The 26,570-nt window shown below is 43.9% G+C and overlaps 2 protein-coding genes across 2 annotated transcripts in view; both read left to right on the plus strand.

Annotated features, from left to right (window-relative positions):
* The first annotated feature begins 290 nt into the window (after nucleotides 1-290).
* The window catches only part of ABC4 (UbiA prenyltransferase family protein), a 76,861-nt gene continuing 50,581 nt past the window's right edge, over nucleotides 291-26,570 (plus strand). The window contains 1 exon segment of the mRNA XM_087665457.1: nucleotides 291-854. Coding sequence (XP_087521583.1) covers nucleotides 393-854 — 462 coding nt within the window. The 5' untranslated portion in view covers nucleotides 291-392.
* On the plus strand, nucleotides 3,749-5,293 carry LOC148014975 (uncharacterized). Its single transcript, XM_087666036.1, has one exon. It carries the CDS (start codon nucleotides 3,764-3,766, stop codon nucleotides 5,291-5,293), a length of 1,530 nt encoding a protein of 509 aa, XP_087522162.1. The 5' UTR covers nucleotides 3,749-3,763.

Below are 26,570 nucleotides of genomic sequence, written 5' to 3' on the forward strand. Positions count from 1 at the left end.
AGTAAAAGAAGTTTCGTAGTATTGAAAATAGCCTTTTGTTTTGGCTTTTATTGAACTAAGGTTGGTTACATACCAGTTTGGTTCCATGAAAACTACTAGAATAAAAGGGTTGCTTGGCTTTTCACATCTAGGTGGACAAGCAATTAATTAATTAAGTTTCACACCTAGGTGGACAAGCAATTAAGGTTGGTTACGTACCCTGTCCGGACTCCTCACCGCGTGACATATTTGTGTCACACCCGTAGGCCCGTAACTTGTCCGGACTGATATGTAAACCAACTTAAGGTGTCTGGCTGCTCTTGTGGAGTAGAGCGCATGTGCATGGGTCGCAAAGTCGGCCTACTGTGAAAGCAGTGTGATTGTCATGCATTTTACAAACGTTTGAAGGAAGCATGGCGGCAATGTCACCTGCAGGCTATTTAATCCTCTCTTCTTTGTCCGCTGCTCCCTTTCTTCCTCCAACTCCATCTCTATCCCTCTCTGGCACCGTGATCCCGTCCACTTCCTTTCCTCCGCTCCTGTCATTGCAGAGGCAGAGGAGGATACTTCTAGTTCATCATCATCATCATGATTCTGGGCGTATCAAAGGTCGCATCAAGGCTCCTTCATTGAGCTGTAAGAAGAACAGCGCTATCGAAGAGGAGCCCGAGCTCAAAGCCGAGATAACAGAAGGGGCAGCAGAAGAGGGGAGCAACGAGGAGGTCTCCTCCTTTCAGACCATTCCCATCTTAACCCAAGAGAAGAAAGCACAATCAGAGCGAGCAGAGCGGGTTCAGGAAGGACTGAGCCGACGAACATTGATTTGGCGTGCCATCAAGCTTCCCATCTACTCCGTGGCCCTCGTGCCCTTATCAGTGAGTGTATTTTACTCTCTCCCCTGTCGGCTCCCTTTCCCATGGTGCACTTTGCTCATCTCAAATATGGTCGCATTTATGGTGCATTTTGCTTTATGTACTTACTGTTGAGGAAATCCGACGATGTTTCGTCCTAGATATACACATCTCTCTGCTCAGGAGGAGCAAATATTGGTGCCAGTCACGAGTCATCCTCGATACAAATATGACTGTCCTCAAGAAGAGTAAATATTAGTATTTGTCTGATGTATTTCTCAACAACCAGGTAGTAACCTAAGCTGCAACTGCATCTTGAAATAACATTCACTTTCCGAATTTTGGCGCTCCTGTGTTTACACCAAAGTTGCAGCAGCAGCATATATCGTTAAAGCTGCCAGTGAAGCTGAGCTCTGCCATGTATTTACCATGCATAGTGCCCGAGTGGCTGTGATCTCTTGCCAGCTCAAGTGCTCCTGAAATTGGCGTAATGCTGCATTGCAATTATGATCAATCATACACTTCTAGAAATGCTGGAACTGTCTTCCATTTTTGTCCCTCTGCTATTGGAAATAAACTCAGCTGCTGACTTTCTTTTCTTTTGTTCTTTACGAGCCTTTGAATTGCTTATCACTGAGTGCAAGCATACGAAAGGTTAATCGGGCCGAGGGTTTGGGACCATGCTCAAATATGCACAGAATCTGTTACTGCTGAATATAAAAGGGCACTGAAAGGAGGGACATTTTACATTTAGTGATTGTCTTAGAGAAGAACTGAAATTCCTTTAACTCCAAACAGACTGATACAAGATGGCTCTATCCACCCATGTGCTTCCATTGTGAAGCTTAGATAGATGGTAGGTGATGTCACGAGGATGTGCATTTTTGATGATTTGCTTAGCATTTGGCCTAGATATTAATTAAATAGACACGTGTGAGGTGCACACATGATGTGTAAGTCAGTTACATCTCAATGATAGGTCCAAGACCCCAAGAAGTGAGTGGATGTCAAAGGCAAAAGTTATAATAAGTTATATTGGTTAGGTATGAGGTGGTGCCTAGTGGCAATTTGGGCTTTGTGTATTTAATTAGCCATTAAATGTTAGTGGTGACATTAGGAACTAGGCATTAGTTAATTAGTTAATACTAGTTCAAAGGCTAATTAATGTTCAAGATCACTTGGGAGTCAAAGTAGCCTAGCCAATTTAATTATGGATGGGTCATTCAATTTTTTGGCCAAGGACAAGGCTTGAGATTGATTTTCAGAACTATTAAAATCCAAAAATTAATTTAATGGCCGGAAAATGCATTAGGAAGATTGCCACTGGGCGAAACTTGCCCATGCAAGTGAGGAAAGGATGTTGGAGGCTGGCTGAGCCTCATTCCAACCAGTTAGAGGATGGTGAAGGCTAGGAGAGAGAGGAGCAAGGTTGTTACAGTAGGTTGCCTACAATTTTTAATCAATTCTAGCCAGGAGAAGACAGTCCAAGCCCAGGGTGCTTAGCTGCTGGCAGCTCCATTTTGACTAGATGATAGCCATCAGATGCCTCTAGACTGCTGGCGATAGCATTAAATGCTATTTCTCTGCTGGCATCAGCAGATTTGAGTAGCTTCTTGCAACAAAAATCGGAAATTTCTCTCCTTAGCTTTCTCTCTTATCTACAGCCATTTCCTCAGCTATTCTCAGCCATTTACAGCTGATTTCAGCCATAGAAGACAGGTAGCAAAGCGTGTGCTGCTGTAAACCATAATTTATAGTAGAAATTAGGGTTTACTAGCCATCTTGGGTTCCGCGCCAATAAATTGAAGGCTTAGTACTTGGAATTAGTGGCTGGAATTCTAGAAATTGCTAGATATTTCGGGAAACCAGCCATCCCAATTGGATTTGGGGTTCATTTTGACTAGCCAAGGATCAATTGGAGGCCAATCCCTTGTTAGATCAAGGGGCAAATCGGTTTGAATGCTTGCTGGTCATTTTTGACTGAAAGGGACATTGGAAAGTGAAGAAGATTGGAGCCAAATCTCAATGTATTTCACCCAATTTCAATAGAAGTTAAAGGAATACCACAAAGGTGTCAGATTTTAGGCCAAACCAAGAGTTTGTTGTCCAAGATTATTTGGTAACATTCGTATTTTTCAAATTATATGAATGGAATGCTTGCTATAAGTAGTGCTTAATTTGGTCATTACAATTTTTCCTTCTCTCGACTCTTGAATCTTCAATTTTCAGCCTGAAATCATAAATGGCTTCATCTTCCCGCCCCGCTCGTCGGGTTGGTGGTCGAGGAAGAAGATCTGATGATTGGTCATGGTGGGAAGAAGTAAATGCTGACCGCCCTTTGAGTGGTGGAGGATCTCGACCATGGACTTGCAAGCTTTGCACATACAAGCGAACTAGTGGAGCAAACAAGGTAATCCATTGAGCCGAGCATTTGTATTTCAAATTTTTATTGATTTTTTTCCAAGTTCCTTAAATATTAGAATATGGACTACCAATTGCCACTTGTTCCATTTTAATATTTATGCATAATCAGGTCCGAGCTCATCTCCTACATGAGCCAAATTCAGAGGTGCAGTTTTTTCCAAATGTGACCTTGGAGAAGCAAAGGGAGCTTCGTGACCGTGTAGCAGGTCAACAAGCTTATCTTGCATCTAGACCACGACGTGTTGCAGTTGACCCTGCAACTTTTGTGACACCATCCCCATCAAATGTATCTAGAGTAGGGTCAGTATCAGGAAGTGCTACCTCCACACCTACTGCAGGCATTGCATCGGCCATGGCATCAACAACGCCATATGTTGCACGTAGACAAAGCACACTTGATGCTAGTTGGGATCCCAAAAAGAAGGAAGAGGTGGATACATCAGTGGCACACTTTTTTTTATCATGACCACATTCAATTTCGTGCAGCCAGGTCAGAGTATTTTAAATTGATGTGCAAGAAGATTGGTGAGTATGGCCCTTCGTATGTACCTCCATCATCAGAGACCTTACGCACCACTTTGCTCGACAAGGAAAAGCGCCTTGTTGAGCAAGCAGCAGTGACTAGAAAGAGCATGTGGGCTAGAAATGGAGTTTCCTTGATTGCTGATGGTTGGAGTGATACATACAAGCGATCCATTCATGGTATGGTTGCTTATTCTCGTGGAGAAATGTATTTCATATCTTCACATAATGCATCAGGGACAGGAAAGTCAGCAGATGTACTTGCAGCAGAGTGGGTTACAGGTGTTGAGCTTATTGGCCCAGAGCATGTTGTGGGATTTGTTGCAGATGGAGAGCCTGCAAATAGGGCAGCAGGTGCTATTATTCAGGGATATTATCCGCATATCACAGTTTCATATTGTATGGCTCATTGCTTGAACAACCTACTAAAGGATATTGGCAACCTGTCATGGATTGCACCTGTCATAGAGCAAGAAGCTCAAATGGTTAGCTTTGTTTTGAATCACCAGTTTCTTCGCCATCACTTCTCTTTGCGGTCGAAGAAGACACTTTTAAAATACTCTGATACCAGATTTGCCTTTAACTTCTTGATGCTAGGCAGGTTAAGAGAATGCAGTGGTGCCTTGAGGCAGTTATTTCTTAGTGATGAGTTTACCTCATCAACATTGGCAGATACTCCTACAGGTATCTTATGCTTGGAGAAAGCAAATAACTCCACTTTTTGGGATGATGTAAAGCGGATAGATGCTATGGTATCACCCATTGTACATTTATTGAGGGTTATGGATGCTATGCAACCTTGCATTGGTAAGGTATATGAGGCTATGGACAGGCTGAATGAAAAGTTGCAGGAGTTGGCACCAAATGATGAGGCGTATGAGGAAATACACCATTTAGTTGTGACGAGGTGGAACTCCTATAGCTCACCCATGCATGCAGCTGCATTTGTTGTGGATCCTGAGTTCCAAGGCAAGGGTCAGGAGAATGACACTGAGGTTATGGATGCATGGAGACTTATATTGTCTCGTCTAGTGCCTGATCATGGCACTAGACGAAAGATCAGAGATCAGCTTCCATGTTATAGGACCTTTCGGGGTTCTTTTGGTTGTGGGGATGCACAGGAGGATCGCTGTAAGATTGGGGCAGCTTTGTGGTGGGAGGACTATGGTTCGGATGGTCTTGAGTTGCAGCAACTAGCCATCCGTATTTTGAGTCAGTCAGTTAGCTCCTCTTGTTTGGAGCAATTGTGGAGTACCTACGCTCACATTGCTTCAAAGAAGAGGAACCGTCTTGGTGTGGAGAGGGAAAACGATCTAGTATTCGTTAGTGCTAATTTGAGGATGTTATGTAACAGTATGACAACAAAGCCTGATCCATTCACAGAGTGGGAGATGCAGCAAGAAGAGGAGACACATGCTGATGTTGAGGGAGATTCAGCAATTCATGGTACACATGATGATGAGGCTGGCACTTCAGGAGTGGCTAGAGCAGCCTCAGATCATGATCATGATCTTTGATTTAGCTTACTTATCACGAGTCTCATGATACATGAGTCTGTTAGCAGTCATGTTTGTCATGCCTTGTCATCTCCTGCCTGTGAGCCTCAGTCTGAGTCAGACGAGGACATTAGGAGCTCTGACATGTCTGTCATGTGTTATGATGGGGGAGGCTAGTCACTCTCGACTGGCTGTTTTAGGTTGTGTATTTCTTTTTGGCCTCTTTTAGTGGGCAGCCACTGGCTGCCCGGCCACTTTTTGGTCACTGTTGTGGGGCGCCCATTTTAGGACACTTTTAGGGTTTGCGCCCATTTTAGGGTTAGGGTTAGGGTTTGTCCGTTGCCTATTTATTGGCAGCCCCCCTCCCCACTTGGTCACTTGTCTTCTTGCAGATTCCGACACTCCTCCCCCGTGGTGGTGCTGCCATCATCATCAGCCTGATCTGGTGCCCTCACTGACGCTGTTGGCTGCGTGCAGGGACTGATCAGTCCATTTCAGTGTATTCAGCATTCATTTCAGTCAGTGCAGATTTCTCTTCCTTATTTTCTGCTTTCTCTCTCTCTCTCCCTCCGTGTTCGTATTTCCTCTTCCGTTGCACACTCTCACATGGTATCAGAGCCAAACTGAGAGCACGGAGGTCTTCATCGACTGGAGAGACACCACACCTATCATCTGTTGCTGCCCCCCTTCTCTCCAACAGCCAGGCGGCCCCTCCAGGTGGTCTATACATTTGTGTTTGCTGCCTCAGCCCCTTCCAGAGGCTGCCACGTCATCAACCAGCCCCTGTCTACTTGCGTTTTCAGCTGGGCGGCCTTCTCTTCAGCTGGGCGACTCCACTACAGGCTGCGTTTTGCATCCAAGGTGGTTGTTTTCCCTCCTGGCGGCTTTTCTCCAGCTGGCGCTTCTCTTCTTGGCTGCGTTTTGGTGCCTGGCAACTTTCCCTCCGGATTTTGTGCCCTACACAGCTGCGTTTTCACCTCCTGGTGATAGGCGACCTGATTTCTTGGAGTTTGGTGTTCTTCTGGTGGTTGGTGACCCTTCTGGTGGTCATTCTTCGGCATCGGCACAATTTTCTTTGGTGTTTGGTGTTTTGCAGATTTAGCAGATGTCTTATCATCAGTTTACAGGTTTTGATGACTCAGATGACGAGCTTTTGTCTCGACACTCATCTGAACGGAGGCGTGATTTCTATCACGAGGACCATCGTCCGGAGTCTATTCCTCTTTCCCATCCCCCTTCTATTCATGTATCTCGGCAAGCCTCCTCCAGTGGGCCGAAGATGCAGCCTTTGGTACCCCCTGTACAGGTACCCGTACTTCCTCAACTGCCCAAAGAGGACCGGTTGGATGGCTCCAACTTTTCTCTATGGTCCTGCAAGGTGGAGTGTATCTTGGACTCCTTCGATCTTTGGGAGCTTGTTTCTGTTCCTATTCCCTGGCCTAAGGTGGATCCCGCAGATGGGACATCTATGGATCGTGCAGCCTTATGGGATCGGCTCAATTCTAGAGCCAGATCTTTCCTCTTTTTGAGTTTGCAGGATTCTGTCCTTGTTCATGTTCACAGGTTGAAGACTGCAGCAGATGTGTGGAGAAAGCTTGCGTCTCTCTATCAACAGAAGACGTTTGCCCACCGGATATCTCTCGAAAAGAAGTTGCGGATGCTCGCTATTGATGATAGTCCTTCCATGAAGGACCATATCAACAGATTACAGGATATGAGGGATGAGCTTGCATCCCTCGGTCGGACGATATCTTCTGAAGACATGGCTATGATTCTTTTGACTCAGCTGCCATCGCCTCGGTTTGATGTCTTCTACACCAGCCTTCTTACATCGAGGACCCGTGAGAAGCTTCTATGGGAGGAGCTATCCCCGCTTGTCTTGGAGCATGACGAGCGACTCAAAGAGGTCAGTGCTAGTGGATCCGACTCCACTAGAGCCTTTGTTGCAGGTTCGGGAGGACAGAAGAAGAAGAAGAAGTCAAAGGCTAAGAAGAAGGACAGTTCTTCAGGCTCTGACTCAGATTCAGAGCGACCGAAGTGCCCACACTGTGGGAAAGGGACACATCCAGAGGAGAAATGCTGGAAGAAGTACCCTCACCTTCGTCCGGGAGCGAAGGATGGATCTACATCGGAGCCTTCTTCTACCTCTACACCAGTTGTTACCCATGAGTCAGTGTTCCTTCATATCCATGCTTTGGAGGAGGATCCTTCTTCCGTGGCTGCAGTGTCTTCTGCGCAGCCTTGGTTAGTGGACAGTGGTGCTTTGAGTCATATGACTCCCCGAGGTGATTTGTTACAGGATCTCCGTCCATCAGAGGGTTTAGTCACTGTTGGTGATATTTTATCGGTGCCTATTAGTGGTGTTGGCACATTGCCTTTGTTTACCGACCGACCTTCGAGCTCTTTTTCACAGGCCCTACATGTTCCGGATTTGGGCCTTCCCCTCCTCTCAGTTTATGGCCTTACGAGGCTTGGCACACGGGTGATCTTCACCGAGCATGCCGTTGTTATTGAGGATTCTCTTACAGGAGCTGTTTTATCTACAGGTTGGTAGGAGAGCGGGCTTTACAGGCTCCATTCCCCTTCTTTGATGCAGGGTCCTCCGAGGCATTCTATTGCTACACCCGTTTCCACTTATGCACCTTCTATTCCATAGGTTCCTTCCCATCCCCCACCTCCTCCTCCGGTGGTTCCCTCGTACCCCCCATCCCTTTCAGAGGGGGACGATCTCGGTGATGCGGCTGTGGATTCCCTGGCCCCTAGTGTTTTAGAGGGGGATTCCCAGGATCGTGAGGAGCTCCTTAAGCAGCAGTCTACATCGACGGACTTCATTGACCTTGGCATTCCTCTTGCCACCCCAGGATCCGTTTCTCCCTTGGCCTTCAGCCACATCCAGGATCTGAGAGGGGGTGTTAGCAGTCATGTTTGTCATGCCTTGTCATCTCCTGCCTGTGAGCCTCAGTCTGAGTCAGATGAGGACTTTAGGAGCTCTGACTTGTCTATCACTTGTTTTGACGGAGGAGGTAGCTCATTCTAGAGCACTCAGTTTATTGCATTTCAGTGCATTTTCTCCTCTAGTCGGGATTTTATGTGCGTTTCCCGGGGCAGTTTCTGCATTCTTCAGCCTGCCTCACCTGCCGGACATTGTCCACCCTTACCGGGATTTTTCTGAGCATTCTTGGCATTTTTACCAGCATTAAATGCTGGTCGGATCAGCATTAAATGCTGGTCGGACATATTTATGGCCTCAAATTTCAGGTCGGCCAGTTTTTGGGTTTTTTGGCTATTTATAGCCATTTCCCACTTGCCAGTCAGTTGTATTATCATCTTCCCTCCTCCTTTGGCAGGTGCACACTCCGACTCCGTCATCTTCCTCCGTCTTCGGTGCTGCTGTCATCATCAGCCTGATCTGGTGCCCTCACTGACGCTTCGGGCTGCGTGCAGGGACTGATCAGTCCACACTTTTGTATTCAGCATTCATTACAGTCAGTGCAGATTTTCTTCCTTCATTTTCTGCTGTCTCTCTCTCCTCTGTGTTCGTGTTCTTCCGTTGCGCACTCTCACATGGTATCAGAGCTAAGAAGAAGAAGTCAAAGGCTAAGAAGAAGGACAATTTTTCAGGCTCTGACTCAGATTCAGAGAGACCGAAGTGCCCACACTGTGGGAAAGGGACACATCCCGAGGAGAAATGCTGGAAGTACCCTCACCTTCGTCCGGGAGTGAAGGGTGGATCTACAACGGAGCCTTCTTCTACCTCTACACCAGCTGTTACCCATGAGTCAGTGTTCCTTCATATCCATGCTTTGGAGGAGGATTCTTCTTCCGTGGCTGCAGTGTCTTCTGCGCAGCCTTGGTTAGTGGACAGTGGTGCTTCGAGTCATATGACTCCCCGAGGTGATTTGTTACAGGATCTCAGTCCATCAGAGGGTTCAGTCAGTGTTGGTGACATTTTATTGGTGCCTATTAGTGGTGTTGGCACATTGCCTTTGTTTACCGACCGACCTTCGAGCTCCTTTTCACAGGCCCTACATGTTCCGGATTTGGGCCTTCCCCTCCTCTCAGTTTATGGCCTTACGAGGCTTGGCACACGAGTGATCTTCACCGAGCATGCCGTTGTTATTGAGGATTCTCTTATAGGAGCTGTCTTATCTACAGGTTGGCAGGAGATTGGGCTTTACAGGCTCCATTCCCCTTCTTTGATGCAGGGTCCTTTGAGGCAGTCTATTGCTACACCCGTTCCCGCTTATGCACCTTCTATTCCACAGGTTCCTTCCCATCCCCCACCTTCTCCTCCGATGGTTCCCTCGTACCCCCCATCCCTTTAGAGGGGGACGATCTCGGTGATGTGGCTGTGGATTCCCTGGCCCCTAGTGTTTTAGAGGGGGATTCCCAGGATCGTGAGGAGCTCCTTAAGCGGCAGTCTACATCGACGGACTTCATCGACATTGGCATTCCTCTTGTCACCCCAGGATCTATTTCTTCTTTGGCCTTCAGCCACATCCAGGATCTAAGAGGGGGTGTTAGCAGTCATGTTTGTCATGCCTTGTCATCTCCTGCCTGTGAGCCTCAGTCTGAGTCAGACGAGGACATTAGGAGCTTTGACATGTCTGTCATGTGTTATGATGGGGGAGGCTAGTCACTCTCGACTGGCTGTTTTAGGTTGTGTATTTCTTTTTGGCCTCTTTTAGTAGGCAGCCACTGGCTGCCCGGCCACTTTTTGGTCACTGTTGTGGGGCGCCCATTTTAGGGCACTTTTAGGGTTTGCGCCCATTTTAGGGTTAGGGTTAGGGTTTGTCCGTTGCCTATTTATTGGCAGCCCCCCTCCCCACTTGGTCACTTGTCTTCTTGCAGATTCCGACTGTCCGTTGCCTATTTATTGGCAGCCCCCCTCCCCACTTGGTCACTTGTCTTCTTGCAGATTCCGACACTCCTCCCCCGTGGTGGTGCTGCCATCATCATCAGCCTGATCTGGTGCCCTCACTGACGCTGTTGGCTGCGTGCAGGGACTGATCAGTCCATTTCAGTGTATTCAGCATTCATTTCAGTTAGTGCAGATTTCTCTTCCTTATTTTCTGCTTTCTCTCTCTCTCTCTCTCCCTCCGTGTTCGTATTTCCTCTTCCTTTGCGCACTCTCACAGAGTCATGACACATTTACATTATATATAATATTATGATCATTGATGACATTGTGACACTTGGGCTGTTGACAGTTGTGCCATGCCGATATTATATTTGTACTTGAGTCTTGCAGTCTTGCAGTTGCCCTTTGGGCTATTTTGGCATGCGGCATTTTGCTTCAGTCTAGAGATTAGACTTTATATTTGTAGTCTTTTTTGGGGCAATGAGCATGTTCTTTCAAAGATTAGACTTCAATTTCATATTTGTAATCTTTTAAGTTTTTTGGCAATGGTACCATAGGCATGCTCTTTTAGCTTAGACTTTAAAGTTTAGTTCATTGTCCATTGTTTTATCATTTATGATTTTTGGCATATGTATTATGGATTTTATTATTTATAATTGAATAGCTTACCTCTTGAGCCTTGTAAGTTGCAATTCAATTTTTAATGAGTAGTTTTAGAATAATGCATGATATCTTAAAGTTAAAACTTAAAATGATTTGTCCTTGTGGATTATATACCTTGGTTTTAAGTTTTAACACTCCAGAGTCCATATGGATTATAAGTGAAATATTACAAATTTTTCATGAATTTTGATTTTTTAAATGCCGTTCCCGTTTCCACGTCCCCGTTCCCTAGGTTTGGCGTTCCCGTCCCCGTCCCCGTTCCCCGTTCCCGTTCCCCGTTTCATGTTTCTATGCTTGGGCACCTTCAATAATACCAATTCCCCTTCTTGAAACTCTAAAGGCCGCCTCTTGTCATCAGCATACATCTTCATTTGGTCTTGAGCTTTCCTAAGATTCATCTTACATTGCTGAAGAAGGCGGTGCATTCTTTCCAACTCTTCTTTTCCATGAGGATTATTCTCTCATTAAAGATGACTGTGGGTAAGGGAACCTTATAGCCATACATAGTCTCAAAAGGAGAAACTCCAATGCTAGCATGAATAGAGTTGTTGTAGGAAAACTCAGCCAAGTGTAACCAAGAATCCCATGAATTTTGGACATCATAGTAGAAACGATGAAGATAAGTCTCTAACCATTTATTTACCATTTCTGTTTGTCCATCAGTTTGTGGATGATAGGTCGTAGAAGGAGCCACTTTGGTGCCCATAGATGTGAATATCGCCTGTCAAAAGTTACTCATGAACTTTGAGTCTCTATCATGAACAATCACCTGCGGTAATCCATGTAGTCTAAAAATCTGCTCCATGAATTGACTGGCCACTTGAGAAGTAGTAAACTGGGTCTTAGTTGGAATGAAATGGGTAGCCTTGGTGAGTCTATCCACCACCACATATATACTATTCCATCCCTTCTTGGTAGTAGGTAAGCCAATAATGAAATCCATGGTAATGTGTATCCATTTGCCTGTAGGAATGGGTAATGGCTCTAACAAACCACTTGGCTTAAGGGTGCTGTTCTTATTCTGCTGACAAGGCATACACCTCATGACAAAGTCCTTGACGTCTTTCCACAGTCCTTTCCAATAGAAACTTTTGTTGATCTTGTTATAGGTCTTGAAAACTCCAAGGTGTCTAGCTAAAGGCGAAGAATGTAGTTTCTCCATAATTTTCCGTGTAAAAGAAGAGGTAGAAGGAATGACAATCTTGCCATTTAACCAAATAAGGCTATTTTTAAGTTGATAATGCGAGTTTTCTTTCATGAGACCTTGCTGTAATTTCTGAAAAATATGGCTGAGCTTTTCATCCAAAAGATAAGCCTCCTGCAGTTCTTCAATCCAGTCACTATGCAACTCAGTCATTGCTGAAACTTTGCAAGCCCATATACGAGAAAGAGAATCAACTACTATATTGTCTTTATCCCTTGTATGAGTGATGTCAAAATCATAATTCTGCGGTGTAGCTACCCACCTACGCTTCTTCGGAGTAAGATTGGACCGAGTAAGGAAATACTTAAGAACCCTGTGATCACTCTGGACTTTGAATCGGCTGCCATACAAGTAATGGTGTCATTTTTTAATTGCATGGGACTGTTCTTGGCTCCATTGTTGAGCTCATCTCTGTCAAATGGGTAATCAACTTGTAGATCTTGAAGCAGAGAAGCTATTCCATATGTTGCTTGGCCAAGAAGAGTAGAGATTTGAGAGATATGAACACATCTTGATGGTAGACTCCATGAAACTTGCAGGAAGCTTCAAGAAAGGGGAAAGAGAACCCTCTCTTTTCAAAGTAACCATAGTTTGTTTCCAAACTAAGCCCGGTTAACTCTCCTTTACCCTCGTTACCTCCAATTTTGTATGAAATTTTGATGACGACCTGCTACTTAAGCCATACTTTGCCATATCTAACCTTGAAGATCTCCAGATGTAGTCTCTTGCCAACTGTAGATGGTTTGTAATCCTCCACTAGTCATTGTCTTTGTCAAGTACTTGTCTGAAATTGATTTTTGATGGAGAAAATAGGATTGAAAATAGAAGGAAAAATGGATCAAAGACCAATGTTATGATACCACTTGTTAAGAAGTGGACTAGAGAGAGAAAAAGAGGAGAGAAGTCTGTAGAAGAGAGAATAGTGCAGAAGAGAGAAATAGAGTGAGGAGAGAGAAAGACTAGAATAGGAGAGAGAAAGACAGGAAAGAGAGAAGCCATTGAAGCTGTGAGAAAGGTGAGAGAGAATGACAATAATGTATTAATGTGTCAAAAAGATAGGAAAAATTAAATGCCCTCTCCTTTTATACCAATGTCAGTGTGACATGGCATATCATCAATATTATTCACACACTAAATCCTTATTCTTCCCAGCTTCTTACAATGAATAATGAATATACCGTGCTCATGCAACAAACACACTATGCAGTGAATACTAAACCTCGAACTCTTGTATTGGATCAAGACAGAGGTTATGAGTTGGAGAGTGTGTCGTACTCCGAATGGATCTCGAATTGGAGCAAAGGTAGCCTCTGAGTGTCGACACCAGCAAACGCAACAAAGAAAGGTTGGATTTGATGCACACGGCACTGGAGGAGAGAGAAAATCTTAATGACATTTGTTAGGTGCAAACACAGCAAACAGAGGTGAGAGAACATTAGGGCGACAGCTAGAAACTGAAAACACAGCACTCTGAGAAGAGAGGAGATCAGGGTGATAGTTCTAGGTTGATGGCGATAGCATCAAATGTTGACATCAGCATCAAATGGAGCAGCAAATAGTAGGTGAATAGCTACAGATAGGAAGCGAAGGCTGGAATTAGGTGCTAGATTGTAGCAGATGGTTGGGGGAAGCTTTGACCGTGATGTCCTCCACGAACGGGGTGTGGGCCGTAGAGATACGGCTCTTGAAACTTGCAAAAACAAGATTGAGGGAGAGTGGTGGCCTGTATGCCTATTTATAGAAAGTTTGGGGCACCTAAATTAGGGTTTTGCATTTGGGACACGGTAACTCTCTAGGATTAATTAAGCATGTTTTGGGGCTGTTTAAGTTAGGCAATGCATTTTTAGCTCGACACCCCCTTCAAGCCCAAAATTGAGCCATGAGAAATAAGCCAGTGATATAGATTTTCTTTGTATCCCAAGGCGTCCCATCCCAAAGTAGCCAGGGTATCGAGCAAAGGGTGTACTTCGGCTGCCCAGTGACCTACCAAGATTACAGAGGCAATGGTTATCTTACCAAAGGAGGTCAAGTGATCACCCCAGAGAGACCAAGGCATTGGATCAAGGGTGCTCATCGGCTGCTTAGGGGCCTACCAAGTCTTGCGAAGGTAGATAGAATCAACAATGGACATTTTGATTATTTTTGTTTGTTTTTTTAAAGGACTTTTGATGTGATTTGTACAAAAGATTTAGCATTAAGTGATGGTTTCAAATCAATTATCGTTCCATTGAGTCACTGTGTCTCAAAAAATGAGAAAATAAGGATGGTTATCCCCACTGCCTTCATAAAACAAGCAAAACTATCCCATATACTATTGGGATGAGTGTCCAGGGAGTTTTAATTTTGTGTGTGCCAATCTTTATGGAGAATATATGGAGAGAGAGGCAAGACGGATAAGCAAGCAAGACAAGCAAAGCTAGCATGCAAGCACATGGAAAAATTGCCTTTGGAGACTGCCATATGCAATGTCACGATTATGGTGCATCTAGAGGCGACCACTCCTAGGGTGACCGAAAATAAAGAAATGCACACAGATGCATGTTCACATGAATAGAATGCCAATGCATGGGATAATACAGAGGAAGATGCAAATTTTCAAGCTCATGTAGAATGCGATGCAATGGTGCTACTTGGACAATGTCCTTGCAGGGAATTGTTCACTTGTCCAAGCGCCCTTTTACAATCATGTCATCTTGATAATACGGATGAAGTTATAAATGTCCATAATAGAGAATACATAGTAAGTAAATGTTTGAAAGTGAAAAGCTGTGAACATTATAACTATCACCATTGAGAAAAGAAAACCACCCCCTCTAAAACTGGAAGGAGAAGTAAGAGGAAGGCATTCTCTCCCTGTCAATTGGAAGAAGTAGAGGAGGGTGTATCCAAGCTGATTTGTGTAGAAGATAATGTAGAACCCACTAGTTGATCACCTTAGTCAAAATATTTGCAAAATTGTTGCTTGATAACAGAAACCCTAGGCGAATGGTGCTTAGCTCAACCTGCTCTTTGGTGAAGTGGCAGTGAACCACCACGTGTTGTGTCCGAGGGGTGATGATAGGATTGTCCACAAAGGGAAATGGTACTCTAGTTTATTGAGAAACCACTTCTTTAGTTTACACACTTCATTTAGGATTTTACATTGGCATTCCCAAAAAGAGCTAGTGTCTACATTTTGGCCACTTTTTTAATGGGTGTCTACACAGTGGTGCGCCACCCTAGATAGTCTATGTCTATAAATGAGCAGTCACTTCATTCATTCACCACCTCTCTCTCTCTTCAATCATTCTTGACCATCTTCTTTGGTCATCGCTACCACTTCCTTCTCTCACCAGCCCCTTTCACTGCCCTCATACCCCTTTAGGAGGACATTGCGGTGCAGTCAGTTCATTCATTCACCACCTCTCTCTCTTTTCAGTCATTCTTGACAATCTTCTTTGGTCACCGCCACCACTTCCCTTCTCTCACCAGCCCCTTCCACTGCCCTCATATCCCTTTAGGAGGACATTGTAGTTCGTGGCTCGTGTTTGCCTTTACCCTTCCTCTTTTGCTTGAGGCGTTCTGTTTTAGCATCAGGCCTTGCATTTGGAGCATCTTCCACCTGCCATCACCATCATTCGCTTGGCGTCAGCACCCTTTTTCATCAGGCTTCACCTTCACTTGCGTTTTTAAGTGTGGAGATCTTCTTGCTTGGTGTCATCATCTTCAGCTTGGCGTTAGCATCCTAGCCTCTTGCCACAGTCTCCATCATTGAGTGTCAGTGATTTCATCACGCGTCTATCATAGGGACTGTTGGAACCTGCGTTTTTGCAGCTCGGCTCCTCCTCCATCACTTGGTGTCACTCGTCTATCTCTAGAGCTACTAGGATCTGCATTTTTGTAGCGTGGCTTCTCCTCCATCACTTGGCGTCACTTGTCTGTCACAGAGGTTGCTGGGACTTGCTTTTTTGCAGCTTGGCTTCTCCAACACTTGGCATTAATAGTTTGTCGTAGAGGTTGTTGGGACTTGTGTTTTTGCAGCTTGACTCATCTTCCATCATTTGGCGTCATTATTATCCACGTGGTGTAAGCTTCTGGGTTGCTCTTCTTGTGTTTGATAGCTTTGACACTTTGGGATTTGCGTTTCGTTGCGCAGGTCATTCCCGACATCAAAGGACTGCTGTTCGCTCCCTTGACAATAGCTAGTGATCATCTTCCACATCTCTGACGGCATCAGGGGACGATGATCCGCTCCCTTGACAGTTGTCTTTCATGCCCCAATGATTACTTTGATAGGCCATTGCTTGGAGGATTGTGTTTCACTCCCTTCACTGTGCAAATTTCCTATAGGTGTTGCTACCTGATTCAGACAGGACAATGTAGTTATCTTGTGATCTTTGACTTTGTTGTATTAGCTTTGCTTCTCATAGCATGATTCACTGCATCATCATCGTGTTCTTCTTGTGTTTTTAAGTTTCTCTTCTCTCTCAGTGTTTGCTGCACACACTTTGTGTCACTCTCTGCAACCCCTATTGTCTCTCTGCATTATTGCTTATTTTGACATGGTATTAGAGCATACCTGTTATTTTTGACATGGTATCAGAGTGCAGGAGCTCTGAGAGCTAAAGACCTTGTTCATCAGAGAAGACAAAAATAGGTTGTGGGTTCGGTATCATCTACCGATTTTCCCCTTCATTTCCATTGTATCACTAGGAGACAGAGATACCTTTCTCTTCCTCTCCCACCCACCCTTCCTTTTACAGGTTGATACTTCAGTGCTATAACTTCTCCACAGGCAGATGGACAGACCACTAGGTGCTCCTCTTTTGGCATCATTGGATCCCCCAATGACACTTGCTGACATGAACCTTTACTCTCTACCTTGCCAAAGTATATGTGTCTACCCCTAGGAACTTATTGTGCGACCTCTTCCTTTTGGGCCACTGAGTTTATTTTGCATTGGCTTTCAAATTTTTATGCTCAAGGCAATAAGATGCATCTGATGTGCACTAAGCCCTTTCAAGCCATAAGAGGATCGACTGGTACCACGGCCTCCTTGCGACTGCTACAATGCGCTACGAAGGTTGCTTCTACTTCTAATTTTAGGAATGCCACCTCGACAACCCATGGTTCCACAGTCCGCTCCCTTGAGAGACTTTGATTGTTCGATATCGTCCCCTCGATAGTCCGATCCTTTGAGAGAGAGTGATTGTTCGACCCCTTCTATTACTTCAGCTTCGCAGTCTGCTCCACTGAGAGACAGTGATTGTTGCCTACCCTTGGCTCAACCTAAGTCTCCCTTTTTCCCACCCTTGACTACTCAAGTTCGAGAGGCCACCTTTGGGAGTTCTTCAATATCTTCGATACCCTAGATATCTTCTTTGGCATGACCGGCGGCACTTTCTATGTCATCAGATGATTCAGAGTCCGTGATCCGATAGATTCCCTCTCTCTTGTCGAGGAGAATTTAAAGGGGGATGTATTCTCTTTGTCCTCAGAGGGGGCTTTTACTTGTTTGGCTTAAGATGGGGTCCTTGCATCTCCACCCTAAGGGGGGCACCTTCTCATCATGAAGTTCGTGACCCTCCATTTAGACTCAGGATCTTTAGAGACTGTCTAGATTGGAGCCTTGGATGTTCCGCCGTGACTTGGTGACGATGAGATCTTCGAATTTCTTCTGCCATGGAGTTATAGAGCTAGTGGCTTCTCCCGAGGTGGAGTCAGGTTCTACAATTCATCCTATCTACTGTTCCTTATTACAGATTACCTTTCAGGTGGAAAACTTGGATCTTCCGGATCCTCTACATCTTCTTTGTATCTCTCTTTGCTCCTCTTTTTTTATTCCTTTTGGGCTTAAGAGGGGGTGTTGAGAAACCACTTCTTCAGTTTACACACTTCATTTAGGGTTTTCCATTGGCAGCCCAAAAAAGGGTTGGTGTCCACATTTTGGTCACTTTTTCAGTGGACGCCCACAAAGTGGTACACCACCCTAGACAGCTTATGCGTATAAATAGGCAGTCACTCCATTCATTCATCACCTCTCCTCTCTTCAGTAATTCTTGACCACCTTCAGTCACCATCACCAATTCCCTTCTCTCAGCTGTCCCTTCCATTGCCCTCACACCCCTTTAGGAGGACATTGCGGTTCGTAGCTCGTGGCTGCCTTCACTCTTACTCTTTTGCTTTAGGCGCCTTGTTCCAACATCAAGCCTTGCTCTTGGATTATCTTCCACCTAGTGTCGCCATCATTGGCTTGGCGTCAATACCCTTTTCCATCAAGCTCCACCTTCGCCTGCGTTTTTCAGCGTGGGGATCGTTTCCTTGCTTGGCGTCATCATCTCCTGCTTGGCATCAACATCCTTGTCTCTCGCGATAGTCTTCATCAGTGAGTGTTAGTGATTTCATCATGCATCTATTACAAGGGTTGTTGGGACATGCATTTTTGCAGCCTTGCTTTATCTCCATCACTTGGGATCACTCATCACTGAGGCTGTTGGGACGTGGTTTTTTGCAGCTTGATTTCTTCTCCATCACTTGGCGTTGCTCGTCTATCATTGAGGTTGCTGTGAACTGCGTTTTTGCAGCCTGACTCATCTTCCATCATCTAGCGTCATCATCTGGGTTGCTTTTCCTGCGTTTGACAGCTCTGACACTTTGGGATTTGCATTTTGTTGCCTAGGTCATTCCCTAGCATCAGAGAACTGCGGTTCACTCCCTCGATAGCTAGTGATTATCTTTTACATCTCTGTTGAGGAAGAGGATGACTCAACGAAGGAGTTTGGATCTTGCTTCTTCTTCTTCTTCTTCTTCTTCCTCGAAGCCTCTAACTCTTTGCAATCCTTACGTAAATGTCCCTTTTTACCACAATGATAACATTGGGCCTTCAACTTCTTCTTCCTGTCACCCCTCTTTGAGATTGTAAAGGCCTCATTGGAGCCACCAGACTACGATGGAAGCCTCCCTTGTAACCACAAAGACGTCTTATGCTCAAGCATCATAGAGGACATTTGTAGAAAACTACTGGTGTTGATGATGTTTGAGTCCTCAAAGCATTGGCTACTCCAAACTTTGGAGGGATCTTATAGAGCATAGTCCCCACAACATGAGCCTTTGGAAGGGCAGATTGCATGTGTCGAAGTTGATCTTGTACTTGTGTGATAGGAAGTACGAAAATTGAATAGTGTCCTTTGGCTCAAACTTTATCTGTTGGAGCTATTCATGAAGAGTGACAGTACACATAGGTGAAGGAGCCTCATACAACATTTGAAGCTTTGTCCAAATCACTAGAGAAGTCTTGTAGGAGGTGACCATTGAAAGAACAACTTTGGAGATGCAACATAGAAAAGCAGAAAATGCACTTGCATCATTAGTATCCCATGTGAGCATAGCTGCTTCATAATTATCCTCGTCAAAATCAATTGGAAGAGGAGTAGGACGCTCACAAGCTCCAGACACAATGTATCATAACTGCATCTGCACAAACCATGCTTTCATAACAACACTCCATGTTAGATAATCAAGGCCATGTAACTTGTCATCAGTGGAACAATAGGGAGGAGTCATTTGGAGAGGATAGGGAGAGAAAATAAAGGAATGAGGAGAGAGAGAGTACAGCCACACCAACAGCACAAACTGCACAAAACAAAGTTCACACGCAATGTACACAAGCTGATCGCAAAAACACAATGCTGAAATCAACAAAAGCTGCAGAAAACCAGCCAGAAGGTGTTGCCTAGTGCTGTACCACTTGTGGATGCTGAAAATGCAGGGATGACAGCAGGAGGCAGTAGTTCAGGAGCCCTCTGGACCAGCAGGTGGGAGATAGACTGAAAACATAGCTGTAGGAGGATAAAATGCAGGCTGGCGATGCATTAAATGCAACAAACACAGATCTTTAAGGCTGAAAATAGCATGATTTGCAAAAGCAGGAGGTTGCTTGATCAACAGAGAGTAGTGGAAGACCTGAAATCAGGAGAATACAGCAGCAAGAGCATAGATCTTGAAATTTGATACCACGTTAGAAGTGATGTATCAAGGGAAGCATAAATAGATGTTGTAGAAAATTGCCGAACACAAGACAGAAGAGAAAGAAAGAGAAAACAAAAAAGAACTGTGTAAAGAAGAGAACTCAGAATAATGCTCAGGAAATGGAATCCAGTAACCAAACACGAGAATGTCACCTACAACAATGAGTCATTGATTGTGTAGGCAATGACACTTGCTCCCTCTCTCCAACAAAACCTGTTAGTGATAATGACCAATTGAGGAGCTTGAATGTAAAGGAGAAAAAAATGGCTGTAAATGGTAGCAAGTTGGCTAGCATAAAATGCCCAAATAAACATCATAATGGCCACAATAAAATACCTAAAATGCCTAGAAGTATCAGGCATGACCTAGACTCACACATGCGTGAACTAGATTGCTAACCAGACTGGCACATGAGTTGACTAGACTACTAATAGATTGGAGGTGAAAAGCTTTGCTCTAGTGTTGAGATTGTGTTCAGCTGAGCATTTACAACAAAAATGTCTATGATGAGTAGTTTAAGATTCGGTTGAAGGTAACAATTGACATATTTGCTCAATTGGCCAAAGATTCACAGTTTGAAAGATTTTTAAACTCCCCTAAAAAGGATTACAAGGGTAAGAAGAAGATGCCATCTTCAAAGGTATTGGGGCGGCAAGAAGCTCCCAAAGGGCAGCCATCGTAGCCTAAAGATGCACCAAAGATTGGTGATGAGTAAAAGCAATTGATACCAGTAGGATTGGATATGCAAATGCTAGGCCTTCTTGGTAGGGCCAATCTGATGATTTTTGGACAGCAAGGCATGCATGCTAAAGTGGGTCACTTTGGATACTTTGGTGGTGATTTGGCTTTCCAAGCAATGGCTGGTCATGCTTTAGCCATGGGGATGCAAGGATTAAATGTATTTGGCATGTAGCCACCTATGCATGGTATGCGAGGCCCAATGTATCCGCGTATGGCAAGTGGAATGCCAAATCCTATGTGTAGCAATGTTGGCATGATGCTTGAGCACAAGGTAGTATGTCTAGCAATGCATATATGCAGGCCACTGTGTTTGGGACTCATGGTATTAATGCTGGTCATGAAAATGCTCCATATAGTGCTGCTGGTCATGTGTAGCGAATGTACCATTTTTGGTAGCGATGTGATAGTTCAAAGGATCTGTGTTGTTTGGAGGGACAAAGTCCTAAAACCTATTGGAGGTTGAAAGAGGAAGAGAGAGAGCTATTGCTAAAATTTTCTAGCCATTGGTGATTAGGCCAGCCATTGGATGCTATCAAAGAGCTGCCCCTATCTGACTAGGAGGCCATTGGAGGCAAGTGACAGCCCCTTCAGGTTGTCTACAAGCAATTTTGGGGTTCATAAGGGCAGGCAAGTGCATGTGGGGCTCTTGCTGATGGTGGGATACTGTCAATCAGCCATTCACATTAGGGAAGCATTAAATTTCAGCTAATTTTGGCGATGAAACTGTGAAATTTCTTTCTCTCCAACTTCCTCTCTATTCTATCAGCTAATTCACAGCTTCCCTCAAGAGATCTCAACCAAATTTAGTGTAAGGAAGGTGCAATTGAAGAATTTATGTTGCAAAATTCTAATTTAAAGTAGAAATCAAGGTTTACCAATCACCTTAGGAAGAGTGCTAAGAAATTGGGGTCTAGTACTTTTGAAGTTCAACATTTGAAATATGGGGATTTTAGAGAGTTTCAAGAGGTCAGGGAGCCAACATTAAGTTTGGGGCAGAACTTGTCATCTAAGGAGCAGATTGAAGGCCAATTCCGTAGCAAACCAAGGGGCAAATTGGTTTAAAGGCTTGTTGGTTAAAATGGACAGCAAAAATGTATTGAAGATTGAAGGAGATTAGGTTGGATCTTAGTGTACTTCAACCTTTAGCAGTACAAGTTAGAAAAATACCGTAAGGGTGCCAATGTTGGGGCCAACTGGGTGTACTTCAACCTTTAGCAGTAGAAGTTAGAAAAATACCATAAGGGACATCAGTATTGGGGCCAAGGGGTGTCCAATGTCCAAGACTAACTGGTAACCTTTGCATTTTCAGTTTATGTGAATTTTATTGCTTGCTGTAATTATTGCTTAATTAGATTATTTACCACCCTTTTTGAGAAGGAAGACTGGTTTTATCCATGCTCGTACTAAGTGCGTTGAGGTGGAGTATCATTATGTTAGAGAGACTCCTTGTAGGAGAGATCAGCTTGGCCTATGTGTGAACATGGAACAATGTTGTAGATCTTTTCACAAAGGCTTTGCCTTGTGAGAAGTTCAAGGGTTTTCACAAAGGTTTTGCCTTACTCATCTTTGTGGATTAGTCATAGTTCAATGGATTTGACACTTTCCTATATACGAGTGCCAACTCTCGTTAACCACATTATTTCTAGGGGGAATTTGCCGCTATATTTTGGTAGTGATGTGTGTGAACCCACTTAAGATTGTTGGGGTATCTTTCTCCTCTCTAGGAGGTTTTTTCCCTCTCGGCTTTGTACATATGCCTATTCACTTTTAGGCATGCCTAGTCTTGTAAATCTCCTCTATTGATATCTCTCAATATACTTTTTGTTGTACTCTCTCAAGCTTCTTTTTTTCCAAGTTATGTGTGTATGCATTCTTGCAATCCAAAATCCAATGACAAGTGGTTTCAAATGGCAAAATTAGATGCTCATAATCAAAGAAACAAAGCATAGATCAATGAGTGTCTACAATGAAGCTCTCCAAAATCCGAAGTTGGAGACTCTTTTGATTTTAGAAGGTCACTATTTTTGGAAGTTAGTTTGATGAAATTTCTATTTATGTCAAAGCTTGAATATTTTGCAAGGAATAATTTTGTCTTTAGGAGCCATATCAAATTCTCAATTAGTTAAGGTATCTCTAGAGTAGAAGGTTTGGAAGCTTCTATCTCTAAAAAATTGGCATGTGGTATCTAGAATAGGAGATATGCCATTTAAATGGGATAAGTGTCGTTACATTTGCCATTTTGCTTAATACTTGTTACTTTTAGTAGACACTTGTCTTTTGTAGCTTCCTCTTTCCACTTTTGGACATCTAAGCTTTTTTACATCTATGCACTGGAGGTCACTTTTCTTAGAGTTTCCAAAGTCTTAAGTTTTTGATTTGCAAAAAATCAATTCCATGCAATTATTATAGTTGGTTTAGGCACTTTGTGCTTGAAATTGGTCTAAATTTCGGGTAAAGGGTGGTAATGACTTGATTTACATGAATTATAGCAATACTAAAATTCACATAAATAGAAAATTCAACATTTACAATTAATCTTGGACTATGGACATCCTATTGGTCCCAAAATTGGTGCCCCTTGTGGTATTTCTTCATATTGTATTGCAATTTGGATGGAATACATTGAGATTCCTTGAATCTACTTCGCTCTCCAAATGCCTCTTGCCATTACAAATGACTAGCAAGCATAGAGACAGGGAACGGCCGTTCCGGCACATAGGAACGGATTAACGCGTTCCAGGAGGTCTGAGCCTAGGAAACGCTGGCGAAATGTTCCCTCCCGTTCCCTCCCGTTCCCTGTTCCGTTCCCTAGCCGTTTCCTCTTGTTCCAGGGCTGTTTCTTGTTTGAAACGGTTGTTCCAAAAAAAAAGAAAAAAGAAACACGGTTGTGTCACCTGTCACTCGCTACTCCTACCTGTTGTCCGCAGCCTACTCTTGCGTGCTCTTGCTACTCTCGCCTATCGCCCATAGCCCACTCTCACTACTCTCGCCTGTTGCTCGCCTGTGTTGCGACTCGCTAGCTCCCGCTTCTCCGGCCTGTCGCCCACCTACTCCCGCTTCACTCGCCTACTCCGCCTGCCACACTTGTCTCGCCTGGGCCTTGCTTGCTCCCATTTGCCTCTCCTGCCTCTCCCACTTGCCTCTTCTGTCTACCTCACGTGCGGCCCACCTCTCTTGCTTGCTTGGTTTGACTCCTGTCCGCGATTAGGTGAGGTCCAAGGAATCTCGATTCTCAACGCTCATGTTGAAATTTTGACTGAAATTTCTGCAATTTCATTGAACTTTCAACTTTGGTTGAAATTTCTGCAATTTCATTGAACTTTGACACATGGATGTTGAAATTTTGGCTGCAAATTTCTGTAATTTCATTGAAGTTTACTGATTATTTGTCACTTCTATATAGATGGCAGCATTGACATCTATGGGATCTTCATCATCCTCAGCAGGTACTTTGTCAACAACTGGATGAAGTCGAAGCACTACTTGGTCATGGTGGGATGAGGTGGATGTAGGGGTGCCATTGAGAGGTGGAGGGGCTCGCCCTTGGAAATTCAAACTTTGCTCTTATGCTCGCACTAGTGGGGTTGATAAAGTGAGAGCCCATCTTCTACATGAGGAGGGAAAAGAGGTGCGTTTTTGCACCAATGTATCAATTGAGAAAAGGCAGGAGTTACTTGACTGCATAGCCACTTCTATGGGAAATTCACATGCTAGGAGGATGCCAAATATAGCAGTGGATCCAACAACATGGACTCCAAGGCTAGTAGGGCATGGTGCTTCATGCAGAAGACCACCAGGATTAGTGGCTACACAGCCTTCTTGTGGGCCGTCAATGGCAGCAGGTCGTGATGTTTGACAGAGTTCATTGCAGACTTCATGGGAACCAATGGAAAAGAAGAAACAGATGCAGGAGTTGCACGCTTTTTTTACCATGACCATATTGTATTCAAATCAACTAGGTCACCTTATTTTTTAAATATGGTGACAAAGATTGCAGAGTATGGACCCACATATAAGCCCCCTTCATTAGAAACTATCAGGACTACATTGCTTCAGAAGGAGAAGGCAGCCATAGAGATTGCAACAACAAATATTTGCAATCAATGGGCAAGAAATGAAGTGACATTGATGAATGGAGTGACACACGCCATAGGTCCATACATGGTGTTGTTGCATATTCTCGTGGGGATGTATACTTCATTGGTAGTGATGCTTCAGAGATTGGGAAGAGTGCAGATGTATTGGCATCTGAGTGGTGCGAGGTAGTGTAGGCTGTTGGGGCAGAAAATGTAGTGCAGTTTGTGGCAGATCGTGAACCTACAAACAGTAGGGCAGCAGGAAACATTTTAATGGCAATGTATTCACATATCACCTTTAGTCCATGCATGGTGTATTACTTGAATAACTTGTTGAAGGATATTGGGAACTTGTCATGGATTGCATCTCTTGTTGCAAAAGGCAACAAGATTATCACATTTATATGTAATCATCAGTACTTGCATGCTGAGTTTTGCAAGAGAAGTGATAAAGAACTTAAATACTCGGATACACGATTTGCATATAACTTTCTTATGCTTAGTCGATTACACTATTGCAAAGGTGCAATTAGGGAGCTATTTGCTAGTGATGAGCATGAAAATTGGACTGGGGCTGCCACTGCTACTACTGTGTTATGTAATGCATATGTATCTGATAGAGATTTTTAGGATGAGGTGAATCGCACCAACCAAATGGTTGATCCTATTATGCACATGTTGAGGCTTGCAGATGGCATGGATCCATGCATTGGGAAGATGTACGAAGGTATGGATCGCATGATTGAGAGGTTGAAGAGTTTGGAGCCAAATGCAGATAGGTATGAGCAGATCAAGGAGTTATGCATCAACAGATGGAATGAGTATGACTCTTCTATGCATGTTGCAGCATATGTGCTTGATCCTGAGTTTCAAGGAAAGATGCAAGAGACCTTGAGGTGGTCAAGGCTTGGAACACATTGCTTGCAAGGCTTTATTCTATCCGTGAAATGCAACGCAAAATTAAAAATCAGCTCTCTGTATATCGGCAAACATTAGGGATGTTTGGTATAGAGGATGCACTAGAGGACATGACAAATATTGGGGCTGTTTTATGGTGGGAGGACTATGCGGAAAAAGCTCCAGAGTTGTAGAGTTTGGCTATTCGTATTCTTAGCCAAACAATTAGCTCTTCTTGTTTAGAACAACTATGGAGCTCATTCAATCACATTCACTCAAAGAAGAGAATCGTCTCGGTATAATGAAGACGAATGACCTAGTTTATGTGAGCTCCAATCTTCGCTTGCTAGCTCGTACATCAGTTGCAAAGGCTGATTCTTTTATACGTTGGGAAAAAGATGATGATGATGATGATGATGATGGTGATGGTGATGGGCAAGATGTTGTTCAGTAGGATGAGCTTTCAGGCATAGTGGAGCCATCTTCCATGAATCAGAGCACTTAGCAACTAGCCTTTTGAAACTTTAGAGTATTGACTTGGAAATTGGAGCTCTTGTAACTTGGATCTTTACTATTTAGGCTTTAAAGTTTAGTGCATATTTTGTGTCTTTGCAATGTACACTTGTTGCCAGCTGGATTTATGCAACATTGTTGATAACAATGTTGAATCATGAATGCGACAATCCTTTGATAGTTACAATGTTTTGAATCTTTATTATTGTTGAAACTTGATTATTATGTCTCTAGAGTCTAATTTCACGAATTATGGTTGATACGATCTCTCTCTCTCTCTTTCTCTCTCTCTCTCTCTATATATATATATGTATGTATGTATGTATGTATGTATGT

The sequence above is a fragment of the Lygodium microphyllum genome, chromosome 24, assembly GCF_053477565.2.
Source record: "Lygodium microphyllum isolate KBCC chromosome 24, Lygodium_microphyllum_v1.1.10, whole genome shotgun sequence".
Lineage (NCBI taxonomy): Eukaryota > Viridiplantae > Streptophyta > Polypodiopsida > Schizaeales > Lygodiaceae > Lygodium > Lygodium microphyllum.

Coding starts and splice junctions, on each gene's coding strand:
- LOC148014975 (XM_087666036.1), top strand. CDS start 3,764: ATGTGCAAGAAGATTGGTGAGTATGGCCCTTCGTATGTACCTCCATCA.